The 24,020-nt window shown below is 37.0% G+C and overlaps 2 protein-coding genes across 2 annotated transcripts in view; one reads left to right on the top strand and one right to left on the bottom strand.

Moving 5' to 3' along the window:
- Positions 1-1,681: 1,681 nt before the first annotated feature.
- On the top strand, positions 1,682-14,865 carry LOC123662425 (atlastin-like). The gene is made up of 12 exons (XM_045597268.1): positions 1,682-1,748; positions 2,884-2,992; positions 6,976-7,189; positions 8,115-8,264; positions 9,214-9,369; positions 9,919-10,068; positions 10,378-10,516; positions 11,802-11,986; positions 12,118-12,339; positions 13,316-13,530; positions 13,776-13,830; positions 14,390-14,865. Exons 1-12 carry the CDS (start codon positions 1,682-1,684, stop codon positions 14,453-14,455), a joined length of 1,728 nt encoding a protein of 575 aa, XP_045453224.1. The 3' UTR covers positions 14,456-14,865.
- Positions 14,866-16,013: 1,148 nt separating this feature from the next.
- Positions 16,014-24,020, bottom strand: part of LOC123662364 (atlastin-like) — a 55,979-nt gene continuing 47,972 nt past the window's right edge. Inside the window, exons 6-12 of the mRNA XM_045597211.1 lie at positions 23,422-23,571; positions 22,225-22,363; positions 21,032-21,216; positions 20,119-20,220; positions 19,395-19,729; positions 19,182-19,248; positions 16,014-18,961 (exon numbers count right to left, since the gene is read on the bottom strand). Of these exons, the coding sequence (XP_045453167.1) occupies positions 18,797-18,961; positions 19,182-19,248; positions 19,395-19,729; positions 20,119-20,220; positions 21,032-21,216; positions 22,225-22,363; positions 23,422-23,571 (1,143 nt within the window). The 3' untranslated portion in view covers positions 16,014-18,796. The remainder of the gene's footprint in view (positions 18,962-19,181; positions 19,249-19,394; positions 19,730-20,118; positions 20,221-21,031; positions 21,217-22,224; positions 22,364-23,421; positions 23,572-24,020) is intronic.

Consider the following 24,020-nt stretch of genomic DNA (forward strand, 5'->3'; position numbering starts at 1 on the left):
ATGTATATCGATACCTTGAGTATCGATATCCTTGTTTATGTCCATATTTTTGATACACGTCTATACTTCACGCAATGACATCAGGAAACCTATATATCAAATCTCCCCTCTCCCCCCCTATAACTTAGGGGGATGAAAAATAGATGTTAGCCGAATCTCAGACCTACCCGATATGCACACAAAATTTCATAAAAAGTAGTCCAGCCATTTCGGTAATCTATATTCTATATACATATATAAAAGTGAAAGGTCACTCATCACGAAATTTCCGAAACTATAACACCTACGAACTTGAAATTTTGCAGATAGGTTCCTTATCCGCTGAGAACGGATTTTACGAAACTCGACCCTTAAGGGGATAATACGGGCGTTGGAAGTTTGTATGAAAGTCCTATGTTATTAAAGTAAGAGAATTTAAATTTAAAATGTATGCTCTATAGATGGTGAGGAAGTGTCCAAATAATACATCGTAATCTATATGTATAAAAGAGAAAGGTCACTGACTCAGTCATCACGAGAACTCAAAAACCGCTGGATGGTCCATCCATCCAAGATGGACAAAGATGAAATTTGGCAGGAAGGTAGATTATAGTTAGTAGACGTCCGCTAAGAACGGATTTTGCGATATTCCACCGCTAAGGGCTAAGTTTTAATTGGGGTTGATAGTTTGTATGAAACATATACAGCAGCTATAAGTTCGCCTGAAAGGCTATTTATACTGCAGCCTGAAAATAAAACTAAAAATGTGGTGTATAGAGAGGTTTTATAAAAATAACTTTTAAATTATACTAAATTGTGCTTTTGAACAAGTTACTCAGAGTGATAAGCATTTCGTGACTGAAATAAAAAAATAATTTGCGTAAGGCAGCTAAATAGTAATGCATATCTTTATAACCACGCGGACGTAGTCGCGGGCAACAATTAGTGTATTATAAAACAAAGTCCCCAAAAGCGTATGTGATCGATTCCCTCAAAATCTACTGAACGGATTTTCATGCGGTTTCACCAATGGAGAGAGGGCTTCAAGAGGAAGGTTTACGGAACGGCTAAGCCGATTTTGATGAGAGTTTCACTGGAAGTTTGCCGGGAAAACTTTGTGACAAACTGATTTCAACGCGGGCGAAGCCGCGGGCACAGCTAGTTATGATATATATAAGTATGATAATTAATATTGTAGCTCAACCCGCAAATGTTGTCATGCCATAGAGAGACAAACTTCTTAGCATTCCATGGAGTCACCGTGCAGGTGCTGGGTTCATCGTGTGGCAGAAGGAGAAACTCAGAGCAGTTCCCAGGACTTGCGACCTCGGTGTAGGTTTAAGGAGGCCCCCTTTGAGATGCGCATCAACGCTCACCTTCACTGTTCGAGTTTCCCGCCCTGCCTAGCAAAATTTGGTAGGAACCTATTAGTGCAGCCTTAGACACTCGTTCTAAAATAGAACTTACTGCAGTTCTCGACAGGCCAAGGTCTTTTAGAAGATTATAGAGAGGTTTTGCTGGTATACCTCTCGCTTCTACTTTTACAGCGTATAAATTAACCACATAACCATTTTTGTTAAGTTCGTTTGTTAGATCGTAATATTTATTTGATTTTATTGTGTGGTCTATGGGAATATTGGTTTCCCACTGTACAGTGAGCTCTACTAGTATTATATGTTTAATGTGTCTAGAAAAGAGGAATATGTCAGGTCTGGATGACGAAACACCAACATCCTCTGGGATTTTAGTGCTTGAAAAAGTCCAATCAGGTATATACCTATGATTGAGAAAGGTTTGCTTTTAGAGTTGATAGCTGAGCCATCCTTTATGAAGTTAATTTGTCGTTTATTTGTAGTTGCTCCTTTTTGGGCTCCAGCTACTGAAAGACATACTGCTTCACGTATGACTTCAAGTATCTATCATGTCGACGTGAGTAATAACCCCTATGAAACAGCATCTTGCAACTTACCAATAAGTGCCTAGCAGTACCTACTGCCTCACCACAAGTATAGCAAGATTTTTCAAAGGCTTTCCCCCATCTTAGTAGGTTACTTTGGTCTGGGAGGGTCATTTGGAAGGCGATAAGAATTTTAATAGGGCAGGAGACCAATCATATAGTAAGGTGCGCCATTTCAGGTCTAAAGGGATGCAGAACTCCTCTATGGTTAACCACTCACTTTGCACTTCCAAATTCGTTGCATTCACTTTATACTCGTAGTTGTCATTTTCATTTTGTTTCAGAAAGGATTTTATTATTTCTCGGACTTCCTTTTTCTTTGCATAACCCAGACCGACTCTATTAAACTGTGCACACGCGACAAATTCTATATGAAATTGAAGTCTTGAATCAAGCTCATGGTTGTCTTTTGGTAAGATTAGTCTATTTCATCCTGGGATTATCCCAAAACATGCATTTTGGTAACTCTGGGTGTTTATAGAGTTCCGATGGCTTCTTTAACTTCACCCCAAAACTGTTTTTCTCCCTAAATAGAGTTAATAAGTTCTTAAGAGTTAATAATAAGTTAGTTATAAGTTTGGGATTAAGGAGATTAATAACATATATGGTAAAACACCGTTTACGGGCTCAGCTAGTATATATTTATAATTCTTCTGTACGTGTGTTTGTCATCTAAATTCTCCTAACAGCTGGACAGATTTGGTTGAAATTTCGTGTTTACATTTTAAGGGGTAGGTACACTGTATTAAAAGAGGTAGCTTGACTTCTTGAAATCAAATACTAATAAAAACGACTTTTAAATAAAACGCACATACAGGTCTTTTTATTCTTATAATCGGGTTAATTGTTTATAATATATTCAATCTTTACATTCTGTCTCATTGAGGTTAATTATTATTAAGTGATATTTTGTAAAAGTAATGCAATCACGCGAGTGCGTGTTTCAGCTACATTGTCTCGTGATATCAGCGCAGTTAATGAAAGTAGTGTCCTTCGTTCTAGTAAACCGAGACGTTTGCGTCCATTTCCATTCGTTCACGAGAATATTACGTTCATGTAATTTATTCTTTAAATATTTGTATGATTGTTGAATTATTATTAATAATTCTTTTGCAACCGTGATTGTAATATCATTAAAACAGGAGTTAGAAAAGAGATATTTACAAATAGATTCGTTTTAATTACTTAAAAGCTTTAAAACATGCCATGACATAGTTATATTGAATAAATAAAGGCAGTTTTATAATCACATACTATTAGTTCATATACACTTCAATTGACCTTTTCTTAATCTTAATTGAGAAAGACTGAACCCTATATAGACTACTAGCTGACCTAGTGAACTTCGTACCGCCTTATTTTTGTTTTCTTAAATATAATATTTAGATATATCAAAATAAAATATAGCCTATTTAGTTGGATCGAACTGCACACGGTGTGCAAATTTGATTAAAATCGGTTAAGTAGTTTAGGAGTCCATCGCGGACAAACAACGTGACGCGTAATTTATATATATTACGATTAAGGAGTTCAATTTTATTCTATTCAAGATATCTACTTAAAATATTCTTACTTAAATTTTCTTTTGCTTCTTATAGCGATAGTAAATAATCTCATAAGCGCTGATTTAGTGCCACCGTATTTATGATATCACATCCAATGGAATCAAGTTCGGATGACATCATTCATTATACTCACAGGCTAGTAGACGCGGCATTCTGTTCGTTCAGTCTGCCTCTACTTCGATCTCGTCTCGCACCCACTCACCCACCGATGACCGGATGACGTGCAAAAATAATCTTTTTGCGAAATAAATAAGTTTTTATTTTAATATTCGTTGCTGAAGTAACTTGACTGTACTTATAATACGCAGTGTTTCGTGATTTTGTTGATATTGTGTCTATTTGTTGTGTTTTACTTTGAGTTTTTGTTGTGTTTATCGTTCCATTAATAGAAGATTGTGTCAGGTGTTAAAAAAGGTTTGAGAACGCACTTATTTCAACGAATGAATATTATTTTTCTGGTTTGTGACTTTTGTAAATACTAATTTTGACATTGCTATAATTATAATGATATTTTATAATGAATATTTAATGACTTTTAATGAAAATAATATAAAAATTAATTTAATTTACTTTATTATCAATTTATTTGGGAAATTATAAAGTAAACTAAGAGTTTAATTATTTTATGTCAGTGATATTTATTTATAAGAATTTTATTCAATAAAAAAACTTAAAATTTAAGCTTAGTATACGACTTATAACGAAAATTTCACGTGAGTTGGTGCAGTAGTTTTACAACTACGCAACTTTTAATTAAAAGAAAGTTGTATTTATTTTAACAGGCAATAAATTAAGTTTCCGATCACGAATGGTATTAGTTTATAAAACTCACTAAAACTGGCTATTTTAAAATTGTAATGTTGTTGTAATGAATGATTCCGGTTTTAAAGCCTTGGACGCGCCTGCGTAGTAAACTAAGCAGAACGTACGTATTACTCATCCACACAAAACGTGATTACGAATTTAATATTCATTATTATTTTTTGTTTTATCTGTAGTACGCTTCAGCCTGTAATATCCCACTACTGGGCATAGGCGTCTTTCCCCATGTAGGAGAAGGATCAGAGCTTAATCCATCACGCTGCTCCAATGCGGGTTGGCGGATATATTCCCTACTATGAGTAACGATCGCTATCAGGTGTACATGATAACAACCGGGACCGACGGCTTAACGTGCTCTCCGAGGCACAGTCAGGAGACCCACAAGGACTGCACAAACACCCAAACCACGGCAAACACCTGTATGGCCAATACAAATGTTTGTCATGTGCGGGGATCGTACCCGCAACCGCCGAAGCAACAGGTACAATCCATAGCTGTAACTGTTGCGCCAACGCGGTTAATGTGAATGTGAATCTGTAGTAGGTACCTAAATATTTTTATTAATAAGTACCTCTGTGTTCATATGTTGCCAGTTTGTAGCTCAAATTAGCACGACTGTCAACAAATAGTCTATACAACTTCATCACTTCATGGTCTATACAAATATTTGTCATGTGCGGGAGCACAACCGACAGCATTTCACCTAGCTACTGTAGCTAACCCAGCATTACTTACTTTATTTACTTCAGCTTAAACTAAGTCTTCCCAAACTCGAGCCAAATATACCAGTTTTCCACGATTCTCATCTAGCCTCTGCTGGCAATCTTACGTAAGTAAATCTTTGATCCAGCCGGAGCACGTCTTACACAGCCAACACTCCAGGAAACATCTGTTCCAACGGCCACCAGTGCTGCGGTAGATGTGACAGGCCAATGCCACTTCAACTTACTGATTCTATGGGCTGTCTTTTACTTTAGTTTTCGCACGTATAGACTCATTTCTGATCCTATCAGTGAGAGATCCCAAGTGATTCAAACTTGTGGACGTGTCCCTTCGATACGATCCACGTCTGGGTACCGCCAACAAGGACGATGCAAGGCTTTTGTTTTCAACCATTGCGGAATCTTTGAAGTAAAAACTCAGTGTAGCTGCCAAATGCTGCCTAGGCCCACCGAATCCTCCTATCTCTCTTCTTGAAGTTGTTTCAGCCTAGCTGAATTGTACCTCTAAGTAGACATCATTTTGAACAAATTTGAGAAGGGTAGCATCGACCGATATAGGTCTTGGCATGACCTGCTATTAAACATAACTTTGCTTTGGTCTAAAGTCATACCTAGACATCGAAAGGACTTGTTTAGGCCGCCCAGCATTTGGGACTTTTTTTTAATAAAATGTTAGGTTCATAGGCTCGCAAGTGCCCAAGCCTTTGTTTTCTTCCATAGTTATTAGTTTGTTAGAATATCAGCGAACATTAAATGGAAACCCGTTTTTATAAGACCAAAGATTTTACCAAGATCAGCTGTTGGGGCTAGTACCCTGTGCCGCGGTGGTTAGGGAAAACTGGATACCCGAATGCTGGTTAGTAAAATGGACTTTATTTTAATCGTATCGTATATTGTTGTAAATTACAAAAAAAAAACATACATCGTTGATGTCGATACCTCATCGCCCCCAGTAACAGTTTCGGTAATATAACATCGCCCTGTTTTCCCCCACGACGAAGGAAAATTGGTCATATTCGTTACTCTTAGGTTTGGATGGGCATCGTCGCCGCGTCGTACATACACCTCAGTACCTCGATATATCACCAGTCGATATAACAACATTGCAAGTGGACATCCCAGGTTTCGACAGGGTCACAGGATTCTCGTAGTTTTCAAGTGTGTGGACACAGCGGCTGATTACACTCTTCAATTGTCTGTATAATCTGCCGAAAAGTACGTAGATGTGGCGCACGGTGCTGTAGTCATTTCGAAACCCAGCTTGCTCTTATGGTTGGAACTTGTCGAGTCTTGTAGCGAGACGCTTCGCAACGACCCTTGGAAACAGCTTACATACATGGCTTAGAAGTGAGATCTGTCTATAATTCTTCAAAGGAAACTTATCAGTTCAATTGTAGAAAAGCACCACCTCCTGGAACACGAGTCCGGTGTGGTAAACGGATGGATGATGGCGCTAAAGAGCTACGCCAAGGCTTTTAGGACCGGTCATCCTGCGGTCTTAAGGAGCTCAGTCGTAATTCCGTAATTTCTCGGTGTACTTCCGTTTTTAAGCGACTTGAGCACCGCATTAATGTCATCGACTTCGATGAGTCCACCCGTAATTGATCATTTATTATATTATTTAAAAGAAAATTCCAGATCCAGGGTTCCTTAAGGGGCGTTTTTAACATGATTGATTTTCACTACTACAACTATTTTATTTCCTTCCTTAGACTAACCCGATGGCGCAGTTTGTATTAGCCCTGTTTTCTGCTCCGGGGGTCGCTATTTCGATTCCCGTTTGAGTCTAGGTGTAATATTTGTATATATATTTTATGTATTAATTCTATGTATAAAAAAATAGCTGTAACAGTCGGCTGTTACGTTAGCGTAGGAACAGACTACAGTGTGAGTTTATGTTATAAAATATTTATTTATTTACTTTTTCCAGCAAAAAAATGGCAGAATTGAGTTCTGGCAGAGGCATTCAAGTGCTGATACCAAGTACTGATCACACGTTCAAGCTTAATGAGGAGGCTCTGGAGAAGCTTCTACTCAGTGATGAAGTGAAGGACCTCCCGGCCGTGGTGATATCCGTCGCGGGGGCGTTCCGGAAGGGGAAGTCGTTTCTGCTCAGTTTTATCCTGCGATATTTGCATCAAACGGTGAGTATTATAACTATTACTGATTAACCGACTTCCAAAAAAGAAGAGGTTCTCAATTCGACTGTATTTTTTTTTTTGTATGTTACATTAGAACTTTTGACCGTGTGGACCGATTTCGACAATTTTTTTTAATCGAAAGGTGGTGTGTGTCAATTGGTCCCATTTAAATTTATTTGAGATCTAACGACTACTTTTCGAGTTATATCTAATAATGCGTTTTTACTTGACGCTTTTTTCGTCGACCTACGTTGTATTATACCGCATAACTTTCTACTGGATGTACCGATTTTGATAATTCTTTTTTTGTTGGAAAGAAGATATCCCTAGTTTAGTACCATGATAAGGAAACCAGGATCTGATGATGTGATCCCAGATAAATCGAGAGAAACTCTTGAAAATCCGCAATAACTTTTTACTGGGTGTACCGATTTTGATAATTCTTTTTTTGTTGGAAAGAAGATATCCCTAGTTTAGTGCCGTGATAAGGAAACCAGGATCTGATGATGGGATCTCAGAGAAATCGAGGGAAACTCTTGAAAATCCGCAATAACTTTTTACTGGGTGTACCGATTTTAATAATTTTTAATTTAATCGAAAGCTGATGTTTGTCACGTGGTCACATATAAATTATGTGTTTATTATGTGTTATTATGTATGTTTATGTTATTTGACTATTTTTGTCGATCCACGTTGTATTACTCGTCGATGTAATTGAAGTCGATTTTTTTTTCGTTTGCGAGCAAACACAATTATTTTTAAAATGTTTCAAAATGTGAAAGTTATTTTTAGATATAATAATATGGAAATAATTGTATTTAAATTTTCTAAACAAATGTTTGTTAAAAATCTTAGCAGACAATTTAAATCACCAAAATAATAATATTAATTAGATATGTGATTTTAAACAATAACTTGTTTATTTCAGTACAATTTAAAAGTAGCCGGCGGCGACTGGCTGGGGAACCCAGACGAACCCCTGAAGGGTTTCAGCTGGCGCGGTGGTTCTGAACGTCATACCACAGGACTGCTTCTCTGGTCACAACCTTTCATAGCCACACTCGAGAGTGGAGACAAGGTAAAAATTTTAGGATTCAAAAGACACGACGCTATACTATTTTTTTTATTTATCAAAACAAGATTGTAATCGGACTCAAGGATATTATGAAAACAATACCGTAAATTGCTATTATCAAAGATAGTTCATAATTTTTATTTTGCACCGATTCCTCTTATTTAAACAATAGAGCACATAAATATTATCGTTATCTATTGATCGTATTTGAACAACCATTTTTTGACTGATAATTCAGCCTGTAACATACCACTTCTGGGCATAAGCCTCTTTATGGGTTCTGAAGAAAAGTCGGATCTTTATCCACCACGCTGTGCCACTGCGGGTTACCAAGGTCATTTACAAATATTTATTACCCTCAAAAGTCACGAATATCAGCTAGAGATTATCAAATAGGAGATTTTTGTCTGTAACTCTGAAAATTTATAATTTGTAGAGGTACTTTAAAAACACAAGTATTTGTGCACTATTTCTTTGTCAGAATACGTGAATAAATAGCAATTTCTGTAATTTTTATCTCCGTTAGAACCTTCTACAAATTATTAAGTAAATTAAAACAAGGATTAGCCGAATCGGTCTAGTTTCGTACTTGAATTGTTCGTACTAAAATTGTTTTAGCAATACGTTGAGCAATTCATTGCTACTAGTGGTCGCCCTTGGTCGAAATTCGGCCATTAAATTAAATTATAAGTTAACATTAAACAAAAGAGTATATATGCGTGTGTGCGTCAAATACATGGTAGTGTGTGTAATGTTTTTTTAAACTGATATATGTTTTTTGTATGCATAATTAAAAAAAAATATTAGCGTTCTGCACTCCTCTATATAAACTATAAATGTGCGAAATTTCATACTCCTCCGTCCGCTCAATTTTCGTAAAAAGGGATACAAAGTTTTTGCTGCTTATCTTATTTTTATGTATAAATATTTATATATATAATGATTGTTCCAGGTAGTGATATATTTGATGGACACACAAGGCACATTCGACAGCGAGTCGACGGTGAAAGACAACGCCACGGTGTTCGCGCTGTCAACAATGTTATCTTCCGTTCAGATATATAACGTCTCGCAACAAATCGAAGAAGATGATTTGCAGCATCTACAGGTGAGAATATAAAATTATACGACAAATTAAAGAAAGTTTTAAGTGAGGAATACTAAAATCGAGAACTTGCAATTACGGTAATAGTTGGCACAGAATAGTTTTGATAGTTTTGGTACTCGACATTTGGTATTTCAACCTAAATTGAAATAGTATCGAAATTGTACAATTAAAATTTCAGTTACTGCATTAATGTTTTAATTGACTACCCTTGCCTAGCCCGTTGGTGCAGTTTGTAGTGAACCTGCTTTCTTCTCCGAGGGTTGTGGGTTCGATTCCCACCCCGAGTCTGGGTGTAATATAAATATTTATTTATATATGTATTATATATAAGTATGTTTATCGAAAAAAAAAATATGTAGCTATACCAGTCGGCTGTTACCTATAACACAAGCATTAAGTTGCTTACTTTAGGAACAGACGACCGTGTGTTATTGTGTAAAAAAAAATTACGACAGGAAAATGCGATAAAAGATATTTAAAATTGAATAAGTACTGCGGTATTGAGCATAACAGGACGTTAGTGTTCTATATTCAAGGAATATTTTGCAGGTGTTTACAGAATATGGAAGACTGGCGCTTGAGAGTAATACTGGAAAGCCGTTCCAACGTCTACAGTTTCTTGTGCGGGATTGGTCTTACCCGTATGATCACCCGTACGGCGCGGTGGGAGGCCAACGGCTACTGGAGAAGCACCTTTCTGTAAGAACTTAAAAAAAAAACTTTCAATCACAGACACAATGAACGGCTTACATTGAACGTTTTTAGTAGAATTCTTTGTGGTAGGGCACAACAGGAAAATTTGGAGTAGCGAAAGTACCTCGGCCGTACTTGATATTCTATCACAACTAAATATTAACGCAAACAGTCTTAAGCAGTGTTGTGTTTCTGAGGTCAGTAAGGAAGCCAGAGGCTATTGAGAAGGTCGAGGCTTGTTTGCTACCCTTGCAAATAAAAAAATTGATCAGAATTTCAAATAGACAGTAATATACACGTTAAAACATTAACTAGATTCGTGAAAATCAACATCCTGAACTGCAGTCTCTGAGGAGGCACATTATGAACTGTTTTGAGGAACTAAAGTGCTTTCTGATGCCGCATCCCGGAATCACCGTCGCTACTGATCCAAATTTTAGAGGAAAACTTTCTGGTATGTACATATTGATTAATTTTGATACAAAACTTATTTTTTAATGTAACTAGATCGTCAAACAAGCGTACGACTCACCTGATGGTAAGCGATTACCGCAGGCTATAGACGTCTACAACACTAGCAGCATCCCAAGCGTGTTGCCGAGCCCATTCCCAGTTTCCCCCAGGAGCTGTGGTCACCTTACTCATCAACAGGAACACGACACTGCTTGAAAATAGTGTTATTTAGCTGTGATCTTATGTAAGGTTGGGGTACTAGTTGAGTACTACAATATCATTAAATAATTAAGTACCTGATTAGGAAATATAAAATACTCCGCATTGCCCTGCTGAACTTTCCAAATATAAAACGACGATTTGTTTAGGAAGTTATTGTAAACTATTGTGTGTTTGAAAGAGGGATTCCAAAATTTTCATACAATTTTGACCTATTTTTATCTGGGCTATCTGGATCCAGACAAACATATCCAATAACTTCTCATACAAATCATCGTTTTTTATTTGGAATGTTCAGCAGGTCGCAATGTATTGCGACTGTTTTTTTTACTAAACCGAAGCTAATCGTACTAAAGAGGAGAAAATATAGTCCACATGCGTAATATTACTCTATTGTGTATTAATAGATGTAAATCACATATAATTGCTGTATAATGTGCGGTAATTTTCTTTTTGCAGGCTTAAATAATTTGACCATTTTCAGAATTTGCCAGGAAAAGCACTAACTAAAACGTTAAGTTCTTAAGTCAACTGAGGTAGGGCACAGCAGGAATTTCCTGCTCAAAATATGGAGCAGCCCGACTGGGGAAGTACCTAGACCTTACAGAAGATCACAGCTAAATAATACTGTTTTCAAGCAGTATTGTATTCCTGTTGGTGAGTAAGGTGACTAGAGCTCCTGGGGGGGGGGGGACGATTGGGGATTTAGTCGGCAACGCGCTCGCGATGCTTCTGGTATTGCAGGCGTCAATAAGCTACGGTAATCTCTTACCATCAGGTGAGCCGTACGCTTGTTTGCCGAACTAGTGATATAAAAAAAGGTCAATATCTTCTAAATGGACCATCCATTTTATGTATTTATACAATAATCATAGTAAGAACCATTTGTCAGAACCATTCAGAAAAGCTGTTTAGACATTGATTTATTGATAGACTTTATTTTTAATATCTAAGATTTTATTTTTGTGTTACCCACATTAGGAATTCTAAACATTTTTATTTATTATATTATTATTATTATTTTTGATATGATATTCAAAATGTTTAGACTTTATTTTTTTTTTCAGACATTAGCGCAGAATTTAAACAGTGTCTTAAAGAATTCGTCCCCATGCTGGCTGCTCCCGATAATCTGATTATCAAAAAGATCGCCGGACAGAGAGTGAAGGCGAGAGACTTGTTGATCTACATGCAGTCGTATATGAATGTTTTCAGCGGGTCTACTTTGCCCGAACCAAAGTCCATTTTAGCGGTAATTGTTTATAATCTATAGCTTGATAAGTCTTTGTTGTGTCCAAAAACAAAGGTTACGTCAAAAAGTCATTTAAGTTGCTTAAAGTTAGTAATCTTTAGATGCTTACAGCTTGTAATCTTTTAATACAGGCCACAGCAGAAGCCAACAATCTCTCTGCAGTAGCAGAAGCAAAGGATGTATACGAGACGCTGATGGATGAGGTCGCTGGTGGAGCGAAGCCATACTTGCAGCCAGCGCTGCTGCAGGAGGAGCATCGCCGCGCAAGAGACAAAGCTTTGCACATATTTAATTCAAAAAAGAAAATGGGTGGCGATGAGTTCAGTGCGAGCCACAGCCAGAAATTAAGAGAGGTATGTCGCGCATGATCACAATTAGAGAAATTTAAATCAGTGTTAGCTAACCAATTTTTGAAGAAGAAAGATTGCATATATTTTATATGTATATGTATGTATGTACACACACACACACTCTCACTCACACGCACACACACACACACACAAGCACGCACGCACTCACAAACACATTCTTGATCACATTCACTCACTTATAAAGCGCAGTTTAATTACTAACAAAATTCTGTTTTTTTTTATAAAATCGTGTTATATTGTTGCCATTTGTATGAAATCTTAGTTAAAGACTTGGGAAGTTGCGAGTCATTCCCACAACAAGTATCTACGATAACTTATTGGGAAGACTCAGTGTAACTTATATTGTAAACAGATTTCATGAATAAAGATATTATTATTATTATTATTATATACTTACTCTGCTTCATTCTGAAGTATTTAGCTAAAAATCGAAGTAGTTAGCACATCATCTTTCTAATCATCTAATTTGTTTAATACTGGCCTATCTAATTAGTAAAATAGTATTGTAACGTTAAACCTTACACCTTTTAAAGGGCAAGAGGTGTTAATAATTTATTTTGTGACGGGTGGAACCCCGGTTAATTTGGTAGCCTATACCTATAAAGTGGTAAAGTAAGAAAAAAATAATAAAATTAGTGTCCGACTGAAACGAAACGAAACCGAAACCAAAATTTCGGCCGAAACCGAATTTAACGTGGACAATGTAACAGTGTAAACTAAAAAATTCAGTTTGATATCTTAAGAGTTTGTGATTAAACTATTCTTATGATATTGATATTTACATCTCGAGACCTAAGACGGCGGCGCGAGTGGCCGCTAAGTTTGCTGAACACAGTGTTTTTGGCCGAAACTAGCGTACACTAGATTTTTTCGCCGAAACCGAAGGTTCGGTTGGTCCTTACTGAAAATATTCCAATAGCGAGTTCACACGGGCCACTGCCCTCTATCCGGCCACTAGGAGCTGGACGAGCAGTTCGAGCAGTACCGACTGCGCAATGACGACAAGAACGTGTTGCGGCGGATGGGCACGGCGCTCGTGCTGGTGGCGCTGGCGCTCGCCGCCTGGCTGCTGGTGGCCGTGACCGACGTGCTGAACCTCGCCGCGCTCAACCTGCTGGCCAGCCTCCTCGCCTATGCGGCCATCTCTGCGTTACTTCTTTGGGGCTATTCCAGGTTAACTATTTCTTTAATTTTCGTATAATACCTTTTTATTTTATCCTACGTAGGTAGCAAACAATATCGTGGCATTACAAGCACGTTATCGACTCTTACACCCCCCACCCCCCCATCTTGGAACTCTGCTCTCTCTAACTTATAGTTATTGTATACGTCTATTTTGTTCATAGTTTGGAAATTTGAGTGATGCGTACCTGTATTTGTCAGATACCGTATGTTAATTGTAATAATTTCTGTTTTAGGGTGACGGGCAACCTTGGAGAATGGGCTCAGATATTGGACGAAAAAGCGGCATTGGTTAGTATGTTTTATGAAACTTTTGACCCATTCTTATTAATCAAGAAATCAATCAAGAACCAGAATCGAACATCGTAGCAAGATTCAAGTTAGCTCAAGTCAGGAACACTAAATAAAACATGTATTGTCTTTATACAAAGATTTTTGGTGTTGCCCTACCCACGACTCTCTCTAGGAGCTATGGTCACCTTGCTCATCACAGGAACACAACACTGCTTGAGAGCAGCTTTGCTGGCTGCTGTAAGGTCGAGGAACTTCCCCAATCGGGCTACTCCCGATTTGAACAGGATATTACCTACTGTACCCTTCTCAATAAGAATTGTTTTCTATAATTAGTACAAATACTTACAATAAATGCGAAAGTTTCATTATCAGAATGGTTGATTATGTCAGCCCACTAAATTTATTATAAAACTTTTTGTAACGAGCAAATGTCGAGTTTCTTGCCGATTCTTCAAACAATAAATTTTTTATTTGTAAAACGACGACTCAAAAGCGCTTTTGAAGCGTACTTGAAAAAAGTGATTTTATTAATTATAATTACAATTTATTTGTTTAGATTATGAACATGGTAGTTCCGTCGACGTTGCAGATGACTGCGTCCGCAGTCAAAAAGGAAGCGTAGCGTTATACCATCTTTTATTTATTCCAACCTGTTAAAACTTGTTTGCGATCCATTTCATTTCAGCAATATTCGCTCATAAAATTGATCTTATTAACTACAGAAAAATTGTATTTTAATCTCAATCACAAAACTATTTTCATATTTACAAAACATAAAAAATGTAAATAATAAAATTGTATTTTGTAAGAATGTGTATAATATGACATCAGAACTAATTTATATAATATTTTTGTTTTCAAGATTTTATTTTGGTTATTTGTACCTATTTTTTGTACTTATATATATATATATATATATACTTACAACTTGTTATATATATCATTTAAAGCGTTTTGTATGGTAAAATTAAGTATATGATAATATATTGTTATATTTCACTCCTACTGCAAATAATACAAAAATAATTTTAATAATTGACTAGCCCGTTGGCGCAGTTTGTAACTTCTTTCTGTTCGGCGGGTTGCGGATTCGATTCCCGTCCGAGTCTGGGCGTAATATTTGTATTTATATATGTATTATTTCAATGTATATTTATCAAAAAATAAAAAAAAATAGATATCACAGTCACCTATAACACAAGCATTTTATTACATATTTATTTTTATTAAAAAAAATTATAATTAATATATATTTTTATAATGAAAAGTGATTTCAATTATTAACCTTGCCTTATAGATAATATACATATTATTTTATCGTTCATAGTATATTTACGAATTTCTGTTACCTTTATGATAATTTAATTACTTATGTACAATTAATTAAAATTATAGAAATTCAAAATTTAACAATAAAAAAATATGTGTAACGGTTTCCGAATGTCTGATTTCAATTTAAAATGAAACAAAATTGATCTAGGAAATTAAATAACTTTATTTAATAGTATTATATCATATAGGTATAATCTATTAATATTTATTGATTTTAGTGCTACAATTTTACTATTTAATAATTTAAAATTCATCAAATAAGGTCATATACCAAAAAAACTTTAATTTTTTTTAAAAATTGTCTAGTCCATGTTTAAAATTTTCTGTATAAAAATTACCAGTTTCGTTTTCATAAGCAATGTGAGTTAAGCATATATCTAATCCCCATTAATAAATATAGAAAAAATAAAGGTGTCTTAAATTCGTCAGATTTTTTTTTTTGGATTACCTTAGTTATCAAATATTAAACAAATATCCAGATTTTTACCCTACAATGCATATGGCACATATACAAAGCATGAAAAAGTAATTTTTTTATCGAAGTTATACTTCTCTTGGCGCGGAAAAATTATGAGTAAATTTGCACGATGCGCGCGCACACCGTAACAAAAAAACGACACCCTGAAGTTAGCTAGCAATGAAGTATAACTTCTTACGTGCGTACATAAGTACACACTTTTTTTTTAGACATATACAGGGCAAGATTGCTCCTTTTAAGTATTTCAATTAAGGTGTTTTTTTTTATCGAAGTTATACTTCACAAAAAAAAATGGCAAGCATTATAGCTTATTAAAATAGCAGAAAAAAGTTTTATATTGCTGCATTTATCATTGAAAGAAATATATACATTAGGGTTTTATAACATACAAATTTATTTAAAAAAAAAAAACATATTTATGTTACAAGACATTTTGAGCAAATAATAGACTAAACATCAAAATTCAATCAACATGATAATAACTAATAAGCCCCTATAGTTAAAGCATAACCATCAAAAGCTGTGTATTTTCAACAAAAGGCACGCACAGTTGCAGAACATGCAATTTGACTTAAAAAATTTTTTTTGAAGTGAAAACTTTTGGCGCACCGCACTACACGTAGGTAGTAAGTTAGGCTGATCCGTCACGCTCTGATGTGAAAGGCTCGATCGGGTTAACTCGGGACCGCCGAGTGTACCCGAGCGAGTAACATACAGACCGCTCTTCGCTGCTGAACGGCGTAACACTCGATCGGGTGGACTCGGGACTTATTGCGTCATTGCTTTATTGCGATTGTCAATGAAGTTTTCACTTCTGCCGTGCGGTCTTAAACACACACTCTATTTTTTTTTATTTGATGTTTAACTAAATTTAAAAAGAAGTTCTAAATGAAATCACTTTCCACAACAAGTTTTAAGTACAGCCGTTTGTGATAAAACGTGGCCTATCTACACTAATAATACTAAGCCGAAAAATTTGTTTAAACGCGAAAAATATAGAAAAAATATTTTTGTCTTGGACAGCCCATAGCCGAGGAAGGCTATATAAAATGTTAGTACGTTGTTTCTTCAAATTAACGCGAGTGAACCCGCGGGACACAGCTAGTTATGTAATAAAAGCACAAACATGATTTTTCAAAAATGCTTCAATCTATTTCTTTATTGATTAAAATCGTCTTAAATAAATTAAATGTAAAATTAAAAATTCCTGTATTTTAAACATAGGTAAGGGAAAAGAGAAAAAAAAAACGGTTTAAAAAAAATTATTCCGAGTTCAGTAACAAACAACGAAATAAACTCTGAAATCTACAACGTAATAAAATTCAAACATTATTTGTTCCCACTGTGACGTTGAATTAATTTGGGGGCCATACATAAATTACGTCACATATTACGGGGAGTAGGGGGTCGAAGAAGTGTGACATTGTGTGAAAAGGGGTGGGGAGGCGTCCTTTTGAAAAAATATTGTGACATCACATTTCAAAACATAATATATTTGAATGGAAATAAAAGTAATGTTGAAACTGACGTTTTAATTTAATAAATACGAATTTATAGTGTAAAATATGTGACATCACACTAGGGTCTCATGTGACAAGGATAGGTTAGGGGTCCAAAAATCGTGAATCCGGGTGACGTAATTGATAGATGACCCCATTCTTTTAAAAAAACCACCGAATCAGTATTGGCACATTCAGGAATAACGTAACTACACAATGAGAGTATTGTTTGAAATAGTATTTACAAAAATCATCGTCTACTTAACAATATACTCATTTCAAACAGTATTTTTACACCGACAATTAGATCTTTTAAGTACGTCTTCAACAGTTCTAGTGCAACTTAACGAGTGATAAAAAGATATGATTCAATTACATTTTTTTTTAAATTTAAAAAACTTGATTTTATAAACTCATAATTTGTGCAACTTTTAAAATATTCAAGTTGTATTTTAAATATTTTTTTTACAAACTTCATAATCATGATTAAAATTCTGTCGTCACGAAGATTTAGTCTTAATATACTTTATTGCTTTATTAATCTAAGAGTTATTTTTTATCATTTTAATTACATAACTTATTTCCGGAAAATAATGTGTGAAGTTAAATAATGTCTACCGTATGTTAAACTCGTTACTTATACATCGAGAAATATAAAATTAAGATATCGTACAAATACATCCTTGCAAATATCTTGCAGGGCATAGATAAAAACTGACTTAGTTTTGAAGCCAACGAGCACGAGTTAAACTTTTACACATTGAGCGCTCCTTATTAGATTAATCAAGCAATATCAATTAACCTATTACGATACTATAACTAATAATATAATTTGTCTATGACTGTACAATGACCTATTGAAAATACTCCCCACCGACACCGTCAACATTCCTTTACCATAAATTTTTTGAAAACCAACCACTAAGCTACGTAAAACGATTAAAAATTAAACTTGTCACTTTTTAAAACTCACTAAGATTTGAAGTTATCGTTCATCGAACCACACACAAACGCGGACACAGACACTTTTATGTTAGAATCCGTCGATACTTGGTGATATGTATGAGATGGCCACTTCGGATACAATTTAGAAAACAATCAATTTTTAAATACATCTCGATAACAATTTTATTGCTACTTTTGAACTTGAACCCACATGCAAATAACTTAATATTTTCACTTTCCTACAAATATGCTGCCAAAATAATTTACTAGAATACATAATACTTTTTTTCGAATTGATGGTTTTTTTATACCATTTCCTTTTATTACTAGTAAGTTTATTTATATTACAGATTATACTGTATTTATCCATATCTATTTTTTCATTAAATACTTTTATCTCATCCATATTACTGGTCGTCTGCCGTGTACCTCTACAATCACAGCTTAGATGTCTCACATTACTTTCACCGTTACTTCCTATTACATCTATGGTTTGTATGTTAGTCTCTTTAAAAATTTTCGATAAGCTCTTAGTATCGTGAGCATAATTTAAGCTGTCAATACTACCGACCGATCTGTGGTGTAAACAGAACCGAGCCAGGTTACGATTATTGTCAGTAACAGCTTGACTAGTGGCGTGTCTCTCCGAGCATATCTGGCCGTCCGTGTAGAGCCCGCGGGTCCGCGTGTGGGCGCGCGTGGGCGAGCATCACAAGGTCTTGTGCTTCCCGTTGGCGTTGGGAGTGGGCTTGAAGCTGGGCGTGGACGTGGTGTTGAGCGTGGGCGTGGGCGGCCCCAGCGCCCTCTCCGCCGCCGCCGCCGCGGCGTGCTCCATGCCCTTCTCCAGGCCCGCCTGGTACACTGGCTTCATTACCTGAAAATAAATTATTATTGACGATTGTATTAATTCCAACTGCAGTCCCCACAGTTAGAGCACGTTAAGCAGCGTCGTAGATTAAGCTCTGATCCTTCTCTTACATGGAGAAAGAGGCCAACAGTGGTACGCTACAGGCTGAATCTTGATTGTGATCCATATTAATTCTATAAATAGATCTACAAGTCAATGTGTTACAGACATTGTGTTGTATACTTACATTATCCCACAACCAATTTGCTCCTTCGTCTATTGTTATACCTAACTCTCTCATCTCTCCGCTGTATCTGAAAGATAGAATGACAATATTATTAATTATTTGTCTATACACGAATTTTTAAAAAATCGTCATTGCCTTATCACTAAATTCAATCAATTAGATTTAAATTTTAAATTATTTAATATGGAATATATAAGCCGGCAGTAAACTAACCGTATATACGCCCAGAGCGTAAGTGTAAGGAACGCCACTCCCATCACGAGGTTACAGAGGTTGGCGACCGGATACAGCCCCACCAGCCCGAACACACCACTCAGCACGTAGCTGGCCAGTGCGATCGCGAACAACACGGAGGGCGTCCGAGCCGCCTTGAAGATATTCTTGCTCTCATTATGAGCCTTGAACTGCTGGTATTGCTCGTCGAGATCTCGGATTAGCTGATCGGAGTAGGCGCGACTGAAATCGTCGCCGCCCATTTTTCGTTTGGAGTGGAAGGCGTGGAGGGCCTTGTCTCGCACGCGTGTATGCTCCGCGTCCAGTAGCTGAGCCTGTGTAGAGATATGGTTAAACGTTGTGATTAATTTGGGTCTAATAAAATTTCCTTAAAATATCCACTAACTTTTTATTTTAGTATAAATAAACGCCTCACACTCAACGGCTCCCACCAGAATTTACTCATATTTCGGGGGTCCAGAAGTACACACACAATACAGAAAAACAAACGCCCAGATCACGGCAAACACGTGCAAGGTTTCTGCAATGTGGAGGGATCGAACCCGTAGCGTAGCGCGATCGGCCAGTGTAGTGACCGCTGCGCTAACGCGTCACGGGATAGAACACCCACAAGCGCTACACATGTCAACACACAAGGCAGTGCAGACCGAGCAGCCTGCCGTGTGGCCGCGCTGCTGTACCCGCGGCGACACAAGGCGCGCACCTGCAGGTAGGGCCGCGCGCCGCCGCACACCTCCTCCATGAGCGCCGTGTACACCTCGCGCGCCTCCGCCACCGCCGTCAGGTTGTTCGCCTCGGCCGTCGCCTGCAACCGTTCCGGTCATATTACTTATTTCGTGCAAGATATCACCGATTCTATATTGAATAGAATAAATTTTTAGAATAACTGGCCAGTACACAACAACAAGTAGTAACAAGGCCAGTACTGCGGTCACCAACCCGCCTGCCCAGCGTGGTGACTATGGGCAAAACACATGAGTTCACGTTGTTTTTGGCGCGAACTTTTGGAGGCCTATGTCCAGCAGTGGACTGTATAGGCTGTAATGATGATGATGATGATGATTAGAATAACTGAACTGGATTTTTATGCTTATTCTTCCCCACAGAATCTACATTCCGAAACGATGGTGGCTTCACTTTTAGCGATAATTAAAATTTGAATTTATAAAGTGACGATTCGAAGCCTACTTGAATAAAATTATATTTGATTTTACTTTTATAAAAGCGGTAAACAAACATACAGTCCGATGATAAGCGGATACCATAGAGAGATTATGGATGTACCATTATAGGCGCGTTGCCGATCCTAGCCTTTTTTTTAAGTCGGTTTTTTTTTTTTTTAGTACTCAAAAGCTGCCAAACGACTATGGACGCCTGCATAACCCTAACCCTTTACCCTCCCTTAGAGCACTACCACCAGCTACCTAATTCACCACAAGAACACAACACTGCTTGAAAGCTATATTAATTTATGGATGACCCTTTATTTAGCTGTACTTTTTTGTACAGTTGAGGTATTTTCCCAGTCAAGCTGTTCCAAATTTTTAGCAAGATTATACCCCTTTGTGCCTCCACAATTGAACTTGAAGACTACTAGAGTTGAAGATACCACTCACCACGAGCATACTCTTGGGCTCAGGCAACTCGTTCCCCCGATAGATGCTCATGTAGCTCTTGAAGTAGTGCAGCAGGTCCTTGGCACGTACTCGCTGGCCGTTGATGAGTTTGGGGACCAGGTTCCGCGGCGCCAGGAGCATTGGAACCAGCTGTTGTAGGGCGCGCTTGAACTCCGGCTCGATGTCTGGGAACATTTATGGGAGAATTAGGCACGAAATGAAAATCCTATCAGAGATCTTTGTGACATTAAAAGATTCATCTTTCAGCAGATTGTCATATCCAGAAGAAGAGACTCATGAAGGGTCACTTAGCCATCAGAGACATATATAACATCAAGACATAATATCGATTCAGCCTGTAACATCCCACTGCTGCATGGGTATAGGCCTCTTTCTCCATGTTGGAGAAGGATCGGAGCTTAATCCACCACGCTGCTTCACTGCGGGTTGGCGGATATGTTCCCTACTATAAGTAACGATCACTATCAGATATTTGTGATAACAATCGGGAGTGACGGCTTAACGTGCTCTCCGAGGCACGGTTGGGAAACCCCCAATATTAGACGTCCAAACATGGAAGAAATATTTGTACAAATACAAATCCATCCCGAGAGGGACCCCGCAAATCGCTGGTGTTAGGGGGCGTCCATAAATTACGTGAGATATTATTTAACCCCCTCCCCCATCCCCCAATCTCACGTGAGATTTTTCAAAATGTGGGTTTCTTACGTAAACGCGTTGGATTGTTATTAAAAAAAAAAATGCTTCGTGCTTTTATTTACGACTAGTTAAGACTAGTAATCAGACACAGTCAACAAATCAGACAGTCAGTAGATGTATAACGTCGAAGTATGAATGAATATATCGAACGAATTAGTGAATGATCTTAATCGTATTACGATCACGCTTAAGATTAAATCTTAAGCATGTACAATCTGGATTAAATGGAACAAAATAGTATAATTTTCTTTTGTTTCAATCAGAAAAAAAATTGCGTAATATTTGCCGAGGCCCCCCTCTCTCCAACGTAAGATTAGATGAGATTTGACTGGACCCCCTCCCCCCCCCCTTACACATCTCTCGTATTTTATGAACGGCCCCTTAAGGTTACATGTCACGCACACCACTACGCCAGAGCGGTTGTTATAGACATATTATCACAGTGTAAATATTTATACAAAGCAACTATTTACCGGAGAGTCTTCCATCGAAGTCAGGGCTGGTGGCCACTCGAAGGCCAGGGTGCGGCATGAGGAAGCAGGCGATCTCCGCGAAGCAGGACGTGATGTGCTTGCGGAGCGACTGCAGCTCGGGGTGTTGCTTCTCCGACACCTACAACAAACAATTACATCAGTTTTTGAATATCATATCAAAAATTGACCGCTCCAGCGGGGTTCGAACCCGCGTCTCCAACTGACCGTGTCGGCGCTCTAGCCAATTAAGCTATGGAACGATGTACCCGCTGGATCGAAATTTTTGATATGATGATTTTTATATTCGGTTTAAGCGAACCGTGGCGCCGTATAGTGAGCTCAGACGATACCATGCTATTTTTAATATCTACGGGATAGTAGACGTAGATGTTTAGAATTCCTAATGTGGGGGTAACACAAAAATAAAATCGTAGAAATTACATCAGTATAACGGAAAGTTCCATTCGTAGCAGATACACAGTAGTAGTTTGATTAACAATAATTAAGAGTAATATAGCAATTGTGTGAGATATGTGTGTGTCTGTCTTTGTATAATCTGAATTTTTTCCTTATTTAATCATTTAATCAGTCATACTATACGAGTTACCGCACATTCAGCAATATGATTGTCTTACAAATTTAATAACCCCCTTTAATTCAGGTTAGTTCTTGTGATATTGCTGTTTTGCATATACCTAAGATTTCCATATGTTCCATATGATATCTGTACAAGCCTATATATAATAATTAAAAGAAAAAGCCTTTTATTTATCGTTATTCTACAAAAATTAATTAAAAATTTTGGTAAAAAAAAAGCAATTTGCTGTTGGTAAAAAAAATTAAAACAATCATCTATTAATAAAAAGTAGTTGTTTGTGCACCAGAACCCTCTATGACGTGAAGGCCTCTTCCAGAGATTGCCATTTAATTCTATATTGAGCCTTCCGTACACACAGGCCTATATATACTTAAAATAATTTTAATAAACTTAGTGTTAGATCAACATTCATTGGGATTGGTTTACCTCGTAACCTTCCCTCATATGTCATCATGTCTCATATATGTATGTATGTCTCACTCACATATAACTGTACACCATAGACATACATGTGTGGTTTCCTTTTGTTTATGGGGATAATTTAACATAAGGTTAATTTCTATCTAAAAGTTAATAAGCCGATTTCTAGCTGGACATACCTTCAGTCGTCTCTGAAGTATGGTCTGTCCACCTTCAGCGCCGTAGGGCGCCTCGTAAGGAAAACTCCAGTCCCTGACCACGAACTGCAGCCGTTGGAAGGGGGTCCGACCACCATCTTCTAACGCCAGTCGGCCGTATTCTGTGAATAACTGGGAAAGGATTTTCACGTCAGATCATAGATAATTATTGTATTTCTTATGGTATAAATTCCTTGACAAAAGCCAAAATTTGAGACGGCTTATTTGAGTCAAGATGTGAAGTGTTATTTTATAACATACTGCTTTTTAGTAACAGATTTTCAAACACATAAAAAACATGTTTTAAATCCGACTAGTTAATAGTTAGAGTAGCTATGTCACTTATGTCTCTAAAAATAGGTATACTAAATTCAAATATAATTATATCTGTTATGATTGTATAAGTATTTAGGACAGACTAGAGATACAAATAAGCCTACCAACTTTAAAAGCACCATCTCTTTTCCAAATCTTCTACATGACTATGGCACAAGATGTGCATAGTTTGGCTAAGCATGGGAGCAAAGTTAAGTCCACTGTCCAAAACAAAATCTAGAAACACCCAGTTATTAGGACTTCAT

This window comes from Melitaea cinxia, chromosome 18 (genome assembly GCF_905220565.1).
Source record: "Melitaea cinxia chromosome 18, ilMelCinx1.1, whole genome shotgun sequence".
NCBI classification, from domain to species: Eukaryota; Metazoa; Arthropoda; class Insecta; order Lepidoptera; family Nymphalidae; genus Melitaea; species Melitaea cinxia.

Excerpts from the sequence above, each read along its gene's own strand:
- LOC123662425 (XM_045597268.1), top strand. The coding sequence starts at position 1,682 with ATGTCAGGTCTGGATGACGAAACACCAACATCCTCTGGGATTTTAGTG. Across the intron at positions 1,749-2,883 it reads GCTTGAAAAAGTCCAATCAG|CTACATTGTCTCGTGATATC; the intron begins GTATATACCTAT and ends TGCGTGTTTCAG. Across the intron at positions 9,370-9,918 it reads ATGATTTGCAGCATCTACAG|GTGTTTACAGAATATGGAAG; the intron begins GTGAGAATATAA and ends AATATTTTGCAG.